General features: G+C 40.0%; 1 protein-coding gene across 1 annotated transcript in view; it reads right to left on the reverse strand.

The window, feature by feature from the left end:
• Positions 1 to 15,273, reverse strand: part of DNAH8 (dynein axonemal heavy chain 8) — a 413,702-nt gene that overhangs the window by 253,029 nt on the left and 145,400 nt on the right. The window contains exons 28-31 of the mRNA XM_027771927.1: positions 14,211 to 14,446; positions 11,209 to 11,313; positions 8,073 to 8,186; positions 1,644 to 1,706 (exon numbers count right to left, since the gene is read on the reverse strand). Coding sequence (XP_027627728.1) covers positions 1,644 to 1,706; positions 8,073 to 8,186; positions 11,209 to 11,313; positions 14,211 to 14,446 — 518 coding nt within the window. The remainder of the gene's footprint in view (positions 1 to 1,643; positions 1,707 to 8,072; positions 8,187 to 11,208; positions 11,314 to 14,210; positions 14,447 to 15,273) is intronic.

Consider the following 15,273-nt stretch of genomic DNA (forward strand, 5'->3'; position numbering starts at 1 on the left):
ATAATAATAAATTAAAAAATAAATAAATAAATAAATAAATAAATAAAAAGAAAAAAAAGAAACAGGAGGGAGAACAGGAACAAGTAAGAGCATTGCTCATGTTTCCGTAGCAATCTGTGAATCTGTAAAACATTCATCCACACGTGTGTGTCACTTTATTTCTCTAGATGTGCTCAGCAATGTAGACAAAGATGGTGAATGGCTAGCCTGATCCAATGAGAACAGTGAGCAAGAAAGTTCAAAGTGATGAAGACAGAGGAAGAAAAAGGATCGATACAAAGAGAAGGCAGAGAAATCATATGCCCATATTTAACATCTTATTTTGATAAATCTCATTAGATCGTGAACTTTTTTTTTTTACTTTTTTTTTTTTGAGAGGTTTTCGCTATAGGGTGCGTGTGCTCGCCAGACAGAGAGAGACATAGAGACAGAAAGTGAGAAATCACCCCCCAGGGGGGATGGTCACGCCGCAATCCCTTCTCCTCCATTCTCCTCTCGGGATCTTGGGCACGCACGCACACGCACCCAGCGTGAGTTTTAAGCCACCGGGTCCGGGACGCAAACCGCGGTCGACTATGTGGGAGTCCAGCGACATAGCCATTATGCTAACTGCTGGTTCCCTAGATCGTGAACTTTTAACATTTTTATATCAAATGAAATGCTTGTAACTAGAACAAGGTACACCCTTATGTTCAAAATCAGGGTTTCGTTCTCTAAAAATACACAGAGATACCCTGTGCAGAAGAACATGGAGGGGCACAGAGAAGGAAACAATTCCATCATTTAGCAGATCAGAATACAAGGAAAATCTGTACTTCAAACATTAACTTTTCTATTATGGGGAAAACAGAACTTCCCGTGTAATTTTTTTTTTTCTGAGAGATTTTCACTGTAGGGCGCGTGCGCTCGCCAGACAGACAGAGAGAGACATAGAGACAGAAAGCGAGAAATCACCCCCCAGGGGGGATGGTCACGCAGCAATCCCTTCTCCTCCATTCTCCTCTCGGGATCTTGGGCACGCACGCACACGTGCCCGGCGTGAGTTTTAAGCCACCAGGTCCGGGACACGAACCGCGGTCGACTACGTGGGAGTCCAGCGACATAGCCATTACGCTAACTGCTGGTTCCCCTGTGTAATTTTTTTTAAATAACATATTAGGGGCCAGCAGGTGGAGTGGTGATTAAGGCGCTGGAATTCCCACATGGCCAACTGTGGTTCAAGTCCCGGACCTGGAGGCTTGCTTTCTCTCTCTCTGTTTCTTTCTCTTTCTCTGGCAAAACTCATGTGGAAAAATTAATAAATAAATAAATAATCCTAAAAAATAATAATAACAACATATTATAGAGACCAGCAGTTGCCATAGTGGCTATGTCACTGGACTCCCACGTAGTCGACCGCGATTCAAGTCCTGGACCTGGTGGCTTAAACTCACACTGGGCGCATGTGCATGCATGCCCAAGATCCCGAGAAGAGAACAGAGGAGAAGGGATTGCAGCATGGCCATCTCCCCTGGGGGTGATCTCTCAACTTTCTGTCTCTCTGTCTCTGTCTTTTTGGCAAGCACATACGCCCTATAGCAAAAACCTCTCCAAATAAATAAATAACATATTATAAATAGAACTCATAAGAAATGTGGTTTTACCTGAAATATCTGTAGCCTGTTGCTAGCTTCTTGGGGCGGTATATTTGGAACCATAGGTCCTTCCTGTAATGAATAATATAATCTTTATTTTCATTCTTAACCACACATAATGATCAATTTATAGGGTTTACTTAGTATTTTCCTTTAATATTTTTCTTCCTTATTCATGATAGAGTGAGTGCACACACCAGAGTGAGCGTGGCACACCCTCCACAGGGCCTGGTCACGCTGTGACCTCTCTCCCCATCCTCTCTCCCATACACTCCTGGGCACTTGCACATGTGCCTGCCATGCCTCAGGCTGACCAGGCTGGGGAGACAAAGGCAGAAAGCAAGAAATCACCCCCAGGAGGGAAGACCACGCCACACTGTCTTCTCGTCCAGTCTCCCCTCGGGATTTGGGGCACATGCACACACACAATGGCACGAGTTTTAAGCCACCAGATACAGGACTGGAGCCGTGGTTGGCTACGTGGGAGCCCAGCAATGTAACCACTATGCCATCTGCTGGTCCCAATTCAACAATTTTAATATATGCAGAGTTGTATGACCGTGGTCACAATCAATCTTAGAACATTTCGTCACATAGCTTCCATTCATTTTTAAAGGACCTTGACACAGCTAATAAACAATGTAAGAAAATTATATCCCATATGAAGTGTGCGACACAAGAGCTCCGATGAATTGTACTTATGAGTATCAGTGATGATGCTGTGGCCGTGCGTTGGAATAACTGATGTGCACTTCTGAGAACAGCCTCCTCTTACTCACTGTTCAGCCCAGTCTGGAAAAACAGACACACGTAGGTAGAATACTTGGGAGCAGCCTCTAGTGACTGTCAGCCAGGGCACAGTTGCAAATCACCCCCCCAAAAAAGCCCACAAAATAGTCTAAAGAATAAAAGGATGTCCTATTAAAATAACAAGGCTAGGGTTGGCAGGTGGAGTGGTGTTTCAGGTGCTGGACTTCCAAATGGCCTACCGCAGTTTGAGTCCTGGACCTGGTAGCTTGCTTTCTCGCCTTCCCTCTCTTCTTCCTTCTCCGTGTCTTTGGTCAGTGTGCATGCCCAATAGCAAATTAAAACTAATAATAATAATTGGGACCAGCAGTTAGCGTAATGGCTATGTCGCTGGACTCCCACATAGTCAACGGTGGTTTGTGTCCCAGACCCGGTGGCTTAAAACTCATGCCGGATGCCTGTGCGTGTGTGCCCAAGATCCCAATAGGAGAATGGAGGAGAAGGGATTGTGGCGTGGCCATACCCCCTGGGGAGTGATTTCTCACTTTCTGTCTCTCTCTGTCTGTCTGGCGAGCGCACATGCCCTATAGCAAAAACCTCTCCAAAAAATAAAAATAAAATAATAATAATAATAATAATAATAAATAAAATTAAAGAAAAATTCCTTTTTTTTTTTTAAGAGGTTTTTGCTATAGGGCGTGTGTGCTCGCCAGACAGAGACGGACAGAAAGCAAGAAATCACCCCCTAGGAGGGATGGCCATGCCGCAATCCCTTCTCCTCCATCCACCTGGCAGGATCTTGGGCACGCACACACATGCCCGGCATAAGTTTTAAGCCACCGGGTCCGGGACTTGAACTGTGGTTGGCTAATGGGAGTCCACCGACATAGCTATTACGCTAACTGCTGGTCCCAGAAATAATTCTTTAAAAAACTAAAATAACAAGGCTATTCCTCATGGAAATATGAAGGGTATCTAGGAGGATAACCTGGTCGGTACAATTGTGAATATTACCAATGAACATATATGTTAAACAATAGACCAGATGCCAAGATGACAGGGTTAAAAATGTAAATTGAGGCATAATAAAATGCTACAAACCTTAAACACAGCAATTCATGAGTGACAGCTCTGAAACAGAAGGAGCTCAGGGGCTCCATTGCAGAAATGTGCGGGACAGACTTCTTTACTTTACTAGGGGGCCCCTACTGTCACCGGAGAGAGACAAGGAATGAGAGAGAGGAGAAAGCAATCCCCATGGGGATGGTCGTGCCAGTCACCTCTCCATCTCTCCCGCCCATCAGGATTTGGGGCACACACACACGCACCTGGTGTGTTTGACCAGAACTCAGACTGTGAGGTCAGCCACGTGGTATTCGCACCCTTGTCCACAAGGCCACAGAGCCAGACTGGGGAGAGGCTTTTATACAGTAAATACAGAATACAAAGAAACTAATTGGTTATAGTTATAAAGCTGCTTTCTTTGTTCTGTCTTCCTGGTCTATCCATATACATACATACGTGCATACATACATACATATATATATAATTATATGTAAATGTTATAAATATACATATATAATTGTATGTAAATTATAGATAATTTAATTATATGTGAATTATATGTAATTTATATTTACAGTAGCTATATAGAAACTATATGTAATCTATATATGATATATAATTATATAAAAATGTATATAACTATAAGTTTGCTGCTTCTGATTTGTTCAGCTTAAGTTGCTTTTCTTCAACATAGGCATTTATACCTCATCTTCCAGACCCCAAAAAAGCTCAGCCAGAAGGATTTAAATCTGAGATGTGTCCTGCCATGTTCTAAGACCAAGGTGACTGAGTCTCTGCTCTAAACCCCATCTCCCAGATCCCAAAAAAGCTCAGCCAGCCTCGACACACTGAGTGTCTAGACAGGTCGAGGTGCAGAGTAGCCAAGCATCTGAATACTTTAGGGTCATAGAAATCCTCAATCCTTACTGAATCTGTTGCCTGAAAGAAGAAACTCCTCTTTATAAATGTGAGAACTTCTTTCTGTGGATATCACATTGCGAAACACCATAGAGGAGAGAAATTGGCTCAGGATGGTACAGTAAAGAGAAGTACATGATCTTAAAGTTACAGAAACCTTCTCTAAGCAATTAGCCAAAAGTGCATATACCAGCAAATGACTAAAATTCAGAGAAGAGAGACTGCAGAGTGAGCAGCAGGGAGAAGTATGGAGCTTCTGAGTGTGTGGTTCATCTCCCATACACCTCTGAACTCTCAGTTAAAACCCCGCATACCAACCCAGGTGCACCTATTCCCTAGAAACTGTGAGGTCTTTGTAATATCCAGTTCCAAAGTCGAAAGCACAGGTTGCTTAGTGAGCATCAGGGAAATGGAACTGCAGAGAGATTGTGGATCACTTCCTCCCACATACAACTGAACATTTAGAATTAACTCCAAGATATTAGGAAGATAAGCATAAGCCATGAGATGACAAGAAATCACCACAGAGATATAAGAAATATGAGAAACCAAGAAAACATATCCCCCACAGGAAAAGAACAATCCTTCATCATCCACAGATAGTACAATGGAACTCATGGAGATGTCCAATAAACAATTCAGAATAGTGACAAAACTAAATGAGATGCAACAGAGGAGAAACAATAAACTCCAGAAGGTGCAAGAGAAAACAGACGAGTTCCAGGAGATGAGGAAGTTCTTTCATAATTTGAAGGAAGAAATACATGCCATAAAAAAGAATCAAACAGAGCTATTAGAGATGAAGGCTGTAACAGGAAATCGAAACCTCCCTCAAAAGTATTTAAAGCAGATTAAACTATGTAGAAGATAGAATCTTGGATGTTGAAGACAAAGTCTCTGGCCTAGAAAAAAATCACCAAAAAGACTGAGAAAATAACCCCAAAACATGAACATAATATACAAGAAACACTAGATACCATTAAGCACCCAAACATCCAGATCATTGGTATCCCAGAAGGTGAAGAAACTGATAAGGGCACTGATAATCTTTTCCATGAAATCCTGGAAGAAAACTTTCCAACTCTAGAGAGGCATTCAAATATCCAGACCCAAGAAATACAAAGGACCCCTAGTAGATTCAACTCAAGAAGATCTTCTCCAAGGCACATGATAGCTAGACAGACCAAATCCACAGACAAAGACAAGATACTAAAACTGGCAAGAGAGAGACGTCAGGTTACTAACAAAGGTTATCCCATCAGGCTAACATCAGACCTCTCATCAGGAACAACGTGAACAAAGAAAGGGTAGAAAAATATATTCAAAGTGTTAAATGAAAACCAATTTCAACCAAGAATACTATACCTGGTAAGATTATCATTCATATGGGAAGAAAAGATAAAAATATTCTCAGATAAACGAAACCTGAAAGGATTTACCAACACCAGACCAGTTCACCAAGAAGTTCTGAAGGGAGCACTTTACCAGAAAAACAAAGTCACACAGACAGAAATAAGAAAATAAAAAGCAGCCACGAAAATGTTAGGGACAAGTCTGGAAATATCAATAACGTTGATTGTTAACTTCCATGATTTAAACAGAAAGATCGGACCACAACAAAAATATCAGACCACAGTAACACTGCAAATTCAACAGAAGAGAGATTAATTACATGAGAATGAACTGGTGAATAGAATTTTATGACTTTTGACTAAAATAGTACTGATTATTTTTTTACTATGCTTTCTTTTCCAGAATGAAGAATTTTCCTTTCTACTGAGCTGTTGGTAGGTTCAGCAATTTGTTAAAATGCTGTTTGTTTTTTTGCTTGATTTTTTTTTAAAATTAAAACATAAACTTTTCTCCCTTCCTGACCCCTCTGAACTTGGAAAATATTCGTTAGTATTCTTATTTTGTAGCAGAAGAGTTATTTGCATAAGTTCAATAATATCTGTTGCCTTGCATCAGAAATTGGAAATACTCATTACTGCTAGGGCTTTGACTAGAAGGCCATATCTGAAGATATGACCAGAAAATTATGGAACTAAGGTAAATCTCAAGAAAGCCAACAGAAGTTCTTGGAAAGATTGCCTGACACCATAAACAGTCCTGCCTGGCAGAGATGATTAGAGAAGCCCTATGAAAGAATTTGTACCATAAAATAACCTGGACTTTTCCAGCCCAGCATTGTAATCAGTAGGGATTGCAAAGGAGCAGGCAAAACCAGAGGATTACCTTGAGGAAGAGTTTGAAGGAAAAAAAAGAGACTGATCTTTGCTAGCAGCTGGTAAACCACAGAATACCTGAAAGGCAGGGCTGAGTTGGGAAGGTTCATGTGTTACTAGTGTGCTGGGTGTTTGCTTCTCAACAGTTTGAGTAGTTGACATGTAAATATTTTCTCAAAACTATTTAAAACCATGCTGTCTCTGTTATAGAGTCACAAACAAAATTATAACAAGTATTTTGAAAGTTATCCTTAAAATTCAGGTTCTTTTTGGAAATTTTGAAATTTGTTTATTAACTCTCAAGAATTATAGAGTATAACCAAAAATTTTTGATATGTAAAGTAAATGTCATAAAATGGAAATAAATAAATAAAAAGAAATTTAAAAGAAAAAAATATATAGGCACTTACCAAAAATGTACTCGGGACCAGCAGTCAGTGTAATGGCTATGTTGCTGAACTCCATGTAGCCGAACACAGTTCAAGTCCCGGACCTGGTGGCTTAAACTCATGCTGGCACGTGTGCGTGCGTGCCCGAGATCCCAAGAGGATAATGGAGGAGAAGGGATTGCAGCGTGGCCATCCCCCCTGGGGGGTGATTTCTTGCTTTCTATCTCTCTGTCTCTGTCTTTCTGGTGAGCGCACGCGCCCTATAGCAAAAACCTCCACACACACACACAAAAGTATTCCATTTAAGTTTTGCTTTTGTTTAGAAATTAAGAAGATAAGGTCACTTATGATGCCTAAGTGGTTTTATCTGCTCAGGGATTCTTCAGTTCTTGTCTGTTTTTGTTTTACTTTTCTAAAGGAATTATTTATTATTATTATTATTACTTTTAAATTTGCCATCGGGCATGCATGCTCACCAGAGAAGGGGGGAAACATCGCACGGTACTCTACAAATATGTACAATTATGTGTCAAAACAAAAGCAAAACAACTCAAAAGTTGGATATGTTCTCCTAAAACAGTCTACTTTCTTTTAGTTGTCACAGTACATCTAGATTCATAAAATGATTTAAGCCCTTGGTGCTACTTGTATAATGCTTTTTTCTTTGCATGTACTGAACTTGTCTCTTTTAATTGGGTTAATCAGCTTTTGATTTGCCTCATCATTATAGTATTGAAGTAAATTAAAACAGAGACAAGTGCGGCCAGCAGGTGGTGTCGGTAGTTAAGGTGCTAGACTCCCACATGGCTAACTGCAGTTCAAGTCCTAGGCTTGGTGGCTTGCTTTCTCACTTTCTCTCTCTCTTTCTCTGGTGAGCTTGCATGCCCTATAGCAAATTGAAAAAGAAATCAAATCTGCTTTTATTCTCTATAAAATATGCTTAAAGGAGTAGCTATCCCCTTTTCGATAGCTAGAAATATACCAAGATAGCCACTTGCATACAACATACCTGTTTTTCAGGGTCCATCACTTTCAGTTCATAGAAACACATCACAGAATATTCCCAACACACAGCATGCTAATACTTAAATTACCGTCTCATATGCTTCTGCAAAGTTTGCTACATCCTCCCGAAAAACTTCCACTGACTCAAGTAGATTGCTTTTAAACTCTGGTTGTACTTGGACTAGTTCATCTTGTACAGAAACCTAGAATAAAGAAGAATATTCCACACAAGAGTATAAGTAGCATATTAAAAATGAAAACTACAATTTTATTCCAGCAGATTTCTCTCCCAGATGTCCTTTATGAACAAGGGTTATCTTTGTTTGTAATAAAATACGTAACCAACTCAAATGCATCTATAGAGGATCCAAATCATTCTAGCTTGTGACAAAAAAAAGAAAAAAAAGAAAAAACCCAAAGCCATTTCTGTAACTGCAGTTAGCAAAAAGCTTTCTGGTGGCCATGGCTGGAGTCAGAATCTTACGGGCCCAGTCTGGGTCATGTGCTATCTCTGGGGCTAGGCCAAGGGATTAGCAATCCCTAATAGGTTAAGAAGGATATAGTGGTTGCAACAATTCCAAGAAATGAAATGATACTAAAATGAAGTGAGATACCACTTCACTCATTAGGATGACTACTATCAAAGTACCAGAAAATAACAAGTATTGGCAGGAATACAGAAAACTGCAAAGTCTTGTGCACTATTAGTGACTACATGAAATGGTACAGCTATGAAAAATGGGACGACAGTTCCTCAAATACTTAAAAATAGAATTACTATATGATCCAGCAATTCCACTTCTGGGTCTATTTCCCAAAGAACTGAAAGTAGGGTCTTAAAGAGATATGTGTACATCTGAGTTCATAGCAGCATTTTTTGCAATAACCAAAAAGTAGAACCCACCCAGTGTCCATTAATAAATGAATAAGCAAAATGTCAAATATACATAGAATGGACTATTACTTAACTTTAAAAAAGAAGGAAATTCTAACACATACTGCAACATGGATGAACACTGGGACATTATGTTACATGAAATAAGCCAGTTACTAAAAGGCAAATATCATATGATTCTACTTATGTAAGGTGTGTAGAGTAGTCAAATTCATAGAGACAGAAAGCAGAATGCTGACTGTCATGGGCAGAAAGAAGAGGGGAATACAAAGGTGATGTTTAAGGGGTAGAGAGTTTCATTTTTGCAAAATGGAAAAATTTGGAGACTGTTTGCACAACAATGTGAATATACATAAACCTTATTAGACCTAAAAATGTTCAAGATGGTAAATTTTATATTTTGTGTATTTTACCACAATTTTTTTTAAAAAAAGGCTTATTACAAAGTTACAGTAATCAACAGTGTAATACTACAATAAAAATAGACACATATATGGACAAAATAGCATTAAGAGTTTTAAACAAACCCTGACATCATAGTCAACTGATTTTCAACAAGGGTGCTAACACAATTCATTGGTGAAAAGATACTTCTGTCAATAAATAACACTGAGAAAACTGAATATCCAAATGCTTGTGCAAGAAGCTGGACCCTAACTTAGACTATATAAAAAGATTAACTCAATGGGACTAGCAGTTAGCGTAATGGCTATGTTGCTGGACTCCCACGTAGTCGACCGCAGTTCGTGTCCTGGACCTGGTGGCTTAAAACTCACGCCGGGCGCGTGTGTGTGCGTGCCCAAGATCCCGAGAGGAGAATGGAGAAGGGATTGTGGCGTGGCCATCCCCCCTGGGGGGGTTATTTCTCGCTTTCTGTCTCTCTGTCTCTCTCTGTCTGGCTAGCGCATGCGCCCTATAGCAAAAACCTCTCCAAAAAAAAGAAAAAGATTAACTCAAAATATATCAGGCATGTAAGGTGCTAAATTCTCACATAGCTGACCACAGTTCAAGTCACAGACCTGGCGGCTTGCCTTCTTCTCACTTTCCCTTTCTTCTTCCCCTTCTCTGGCCCCAGCAATGGCCACCAGAAATCTCTTTCTCTCTGTGTCTCGCTCTGGTGGGCCCACATGCACTATTCCAAATTTAAAAATAGCAATAACAATAAATAAAATTAAATAAATTATTTAAGAAAACAAAAAAAAGATTAGCAGTTGCCATGGCAGGGCAAGAAGAAGAATGCAGAGTGATTGCTAAAGGTTACAGAGTTTCTTTCAGAGGTCATGAAAATGTTCTAAAAGATAATGATGTGGTTACCCAACTCTGATACTAACAAAATCCACTGAATTGTATACTTTAAAATTTCATCATATATGGATCATATCTCAATACAATTGTTATAAATTTTAGGCTTTTTTAAAGAGAGTTTTTTTGTTTGGTTGGTTTTTGGGTTTTGTTTTTATGTTTTTACTATAGGGCACATGCGCTCACTGGAGAGACAGAGAGAGAGATGAAGAGACAGAAAGTCAGAAATCACATACCCCCTGGGGGGGGGATGCTACACCACAATCCCTTCTTCTCCATTTTCCCCAGGGATCCTAGGCATGTATGGGCATGTGCTTAGTATGTCTTAAGTTGCTAGGTCCGGGACTTAAACCATGGCTGACTACGTGGGAGTCCAGCAATGTAACCATTACATCATGGGCTAGTCACTAGGCTTACTTTTTTGTCAGAGAAAGTGTGTGTTCAAGAAAGAGTGACATGGGGTAGGTGGGGCATGGGGGATTAGGGTAGCAATCCCCAATAGGGCATGGTCACACCACAATCCCTTCTCTGCCATTTCTCCATACTGTTGAGATTTGTGGCATGCACACACATGTGTCTGGCTTGTTTTTCAAGTCACTGGGGTCAGAATTCAATTCATGGTCAAACATGTGGAATCCAGCTCTCTTAACCATTAGGCTATGAGGCCAACCTATTAAGTGCTCTCTCTATCTCTCTCTCTCTCTCTCTCTTTCCAGTGGGAACATGCACTTAGTAGAGAGATACAAGGAAGAGGCAAAGTGAGAAACCACCCGCCGTAGGGATGGTCACACTGAAATCTCTTCTCCTTTATTGCTCTTCTCAGGATTTGAGCATGCATACACATATACCCAGCATGTTTTTCGAGTTGCCAGATCCACGATTCAACCGCATAGTTGGCCATGTGGAATCCAGACACCTTAACCATACCACCTGCGGTCCCCTATTAAGCTTTTAAAAAATGTGAAATAACTTTTTTTTTTCTTGACATAGTGACTTGATAAAAATAAAATAATTAAATTTGTACTTACAGCTTTGCTCTGCAATTTGTTGAAAGAATATCTCAAGGTATCAACTGCTTCTGATTCTTCTTTGGTTACTTCAACTTCAAATCTGTTTAAAATAGCATAAGCTTCCTGCAGGGTGGAGGCAGAGTTCATAAGTATCACAGAGGAAAGCAATAGCCAAATGATTTAGAAACCTTCTGAAAACACACTCCTATGTCTTAGAAGAAGACAATATATTCCAGAAGAGTAGTTCCCAAAATTAAACATTTACAGAAAGCACCTTTAGATTCTGATCACCAGATATTAACGCTAGGTCACAGGTTTTGAACTCTGCATTTTTTCTTTCTGGAGAGGTTTTTTTGTTTTGTTTTGTTTTGTTTTTGCTATAGGTCACGTGCGCTCACCAGACAAACAGAGAGAGACAGAGAGACATAAAGTGAGAAATCACCCCCCGGGGGGATGGCCACACCACAATCCCTTCTCCTCCATTCTCCTCTCGGGATCTTGGGCATGCATGCACACGCAACCGGCGTGAGTTTTAAGCCACCGGGTCTGGGATGCGAACCACAGTCGACTACATGGGAGTCCAGCGACATAGCCATTACGCTAACTGCTGGTCCCTTGAACTCTGCATTTAATAAGCACCTAGATGATTCTGATAGAGATATACGCAGGGTATACTGAGATATCCTATCCTAGATAATATGCCTAATATCTCTTCCTGTCACTCCTCCTTGTCTTGCAACACCATGCAAGATATTTTCTCATACTCTATCAAAATGGGGGGAAGGAGATATATAAGGAATGGCATAAAATGATGATGTGGGAGGTACTCTGAGGAAAAAAACTTGAATGATTAAAAAGACGCATTGGTGATTGGCCTTACCAACAAAATGTATGCTGAATAACAGAGCTGAGATCCTAAAAAGTAGTGAAAGTATTAAGCTCATTAGCTGCACAAGAGTATAAGCTCTGAGTGGGTTCAAGTAAACATAAAATAGTCACGAGCACTGGGTATCAAGAGGAGGCAGTGAGGGTGCCAATCCCCTGGAAACTGCAGGCAATAAAGGAGTACCTTGTCTATAGAGAACTTAAAAAACAATAATAAAATAAATTAATAGTGTGATTGTTATTATCACATGAGTCAGAAAAATCTAAATACCATTAGACATGAAATAATAACATCTTGTGAAGCCATGTAATGGCCTCCCCAATGTTGTCTGTGTCTGGATCCTCAAAATCTATGAATATATGAGGGAGTCTTCAAAAAGTTCATGGAAAGAGGATATTATATTATGAAAAAAATTATGCCTGAATTTAAAATGTTTTGCACCAAAATAAACTTTTCTACAAACCCTCTGAAGTCCCCTACATAGCAAAAAAGAATTCACAGGTGTGATTAAATTACAAATTGCAATCTGTAGATAATCCTGCATATACCAGACAGATCCATGTAATCAAAAAGGTCCACAGAAGGGAAAGAAAGAGGCAGGAGAGTCCGAGTCAGAGAAGATAGTGACAGAAGAGGTAGGAGTGAAGCCATTACTGGGAAGGGACCATGAACCAAGGAATGTGGGCAACCTCTATAAGCTAAGGTCTAAAAAACAAAACAAAACCAAAAAAGACACCCCTAGGGTCTCCAGAAGCACGTAACCCTGCTGACATCTTGATTTTAGCCCCAAAGAACCCCAATGACAAACATAACTGTTCCTGATGCATGTATAGTTTCTGATTTCCAGCCAAATACTCCTCTCAAGCACTAGTGATTCTTTCCCAAATTCAATCCCTTCTTAGCAGATACAATAATATTGGATATTTATTTAACATTAACTATCATCACCAGAAGAGAAAATAGGGGTTAAAGAGGCCAAGTAATTTGAGTAGTAAATTTGAGAGCCACAGTTACACTGGCTCCTTGAGGATAGATCTGGAAATCTACTTAAGGTAGGTAACCAATGTAAAAACAGGTTGTTCAAACATCTAAAACTGTAAGATAATAAATCTGTATTGTTTTAAGTCATTGTGTTTGTGGTATTTGTTATAGCAGCAATACAAAAACCAATATAGTACTCTTTCCTAAAAACAAAAGATGTTGGGACCAGCAGTTAGTGTAATGACTATGACGCTGAACTCCCATGTAGCCGAACGTGGTTCAAGTCCCAGACCCGGTGGCTTAAACTCATGCTGGGCACGTGTGCATGCATGCCCAAGATCCCGAGAGGAGAATGGAGGAGAAGGGATTGCGGCATGGCCATCCCTCCTGGGGAGGGTGTGATTTCTCGCTTTCTATCTCTCTGTCTTTCCGGCAGGCGCACATGCCCTATAGCAAAAACCTCTCCAAAAAATTTAAAAAAAATAAAAAAGATGTTGTTCTAAGTTCCAACAGTTTACTATTGAGGGTTTTTTTTCTCTTTTTTCGCATTTTGGTGCATTTTTCTCACTGTACTATCTATGGTATGCACTGGTCATGAGTAGTTCTAAGGAAAACAAAGGACATTTGGAGAACTTCCTTAACAGAGATGTTGGGACAGACACAAGAGTACAATTCCTTTCATAAGCGGGTGGTGTGGTTAAGGCACTAGATTCCTCCATGGCTGATTGCAGTTCCAGTCAAGATACTCTAGCTTGAATATTACTGGGCACATGTACTTGCATGCCCAAAATCCTGAGAGGAGAAGGGACTGCGGCCTGGCCATCTCTTCTGGGGGATGATTTCTCACTTTCCCTCTCTCTGTCTCTCTCCAGGGGATGCATGTGCCCTGTGGCAAAAACCTAAAGAAAAAAACTGTTGATGCCAATATCAAAACCTGAATACTATCTAGCCCAGTACAACATCAATATTCTTTTGTATAATGATCACTATTGATGAATGTCAAAATTCTCCCGAAAGGCATCAATATAAGAAAGAAGAAATAAGCAAACTGCACTATATAATAAAGAAATATATTAACAAAAGGACGTTTTAGTGTGTCTCTATTTAAAAAAAAAAAAAAGTAGCACTTAAAGAAATACGAGCTCTTACTTACTTCAATAGGTCCCAAAGTCATATCCATTTGAATTTCGTTATCACGGATACACGACAAGGCTTCCATTGCAAATCTGACATCATCTAAATCACGAATAGGTCTAGATAATTTCTTTAAGTATTCATTGATAAATGCTATCATGTCTGACATTTTCTTTTTGTATTCTTCATTCAGATATCGACAGAGTAACATCTTCCATGCTTTAGCCTCAATTGATAAGGCCAATTTCATGGGCTCTGATGAAGACAAGAAGTGATTAAAGCAGAATACAATCGGCACTCTGAAACTATCCACTGCATGTGTAATCTGAGCATCTACAAACACACTGTCCCATTCAATGGGCATTAGTCACATGTGGCTATTGAGCACTTGAAATGTGGTTAGTTTGAATTAGATGTGCTGTAGAGGTACTAGATTTTGAAGACTTAATTCCTTTCCCAGTGGAGTATGTTTAGCTGTTTCTAAGAAGGGCACTACAGACCAGGGGGTGAATGCCTGAAACTAGCTCTCGTGCTGTCTTGTGTGAACTCTGCTCTCTTTCTGGCCAGCCCATTAGCAGACCTCATTCATCCCCCCACTTTTCTAGGGAATCCCACACATGGCATGAAATCTACAGTTCTGCCTGCCAAACACTGCTCAAGTTTTCTTGTTATTCTACTTCCCGCCTCATCGGCATAGTTAGAGCATTTGTATAACTTGATTCGACCCTGGGTTTAGCTGATTATCCCAGGTCAATCCTGACCTACTGTAGACTAATCGGAGATCTTTCTTAAAAGTTTAGAATGAGACTTGAGGTGGAGCCATGTGATCTGGGAAGTAGGAAAGAAATCATTTGCAGAGAGATGAAGAAATGAGAGACAGAGAGGGAAGACTTCCTCAGTTTCCCACAGTGTCCCTGGTTCTGGTTCATTCCTAAGGCCCAGCTGCATCTTGAATTCTAGAATATACTTTTCTGTCCTTAACTTAGCTCAAGTAAGTTCCTGTTTTTTGAGAAAAAAAAAAAAAGTTAGTTCTAACTAGTCAACTGTGCCTTATCAACCTTTGCTTGTCCCTCTCTTCCTCT

The sequence above is a fragment of the Tupaia chinensis genome, unplaced genomic scaffold, assembly GCF_000334495.1.
Source record: "Tupaia chinensis unplaced genomic scaffold, TupChi_1.0 Scaffold000238_1, whole genome shotgun sequence".
Lineage (NCBI taxonomy): Eukaryota > Metazoa > Chordata > Mammalia > Scandentia > Tupaiidae > Tupaia > Tupaia belangeri.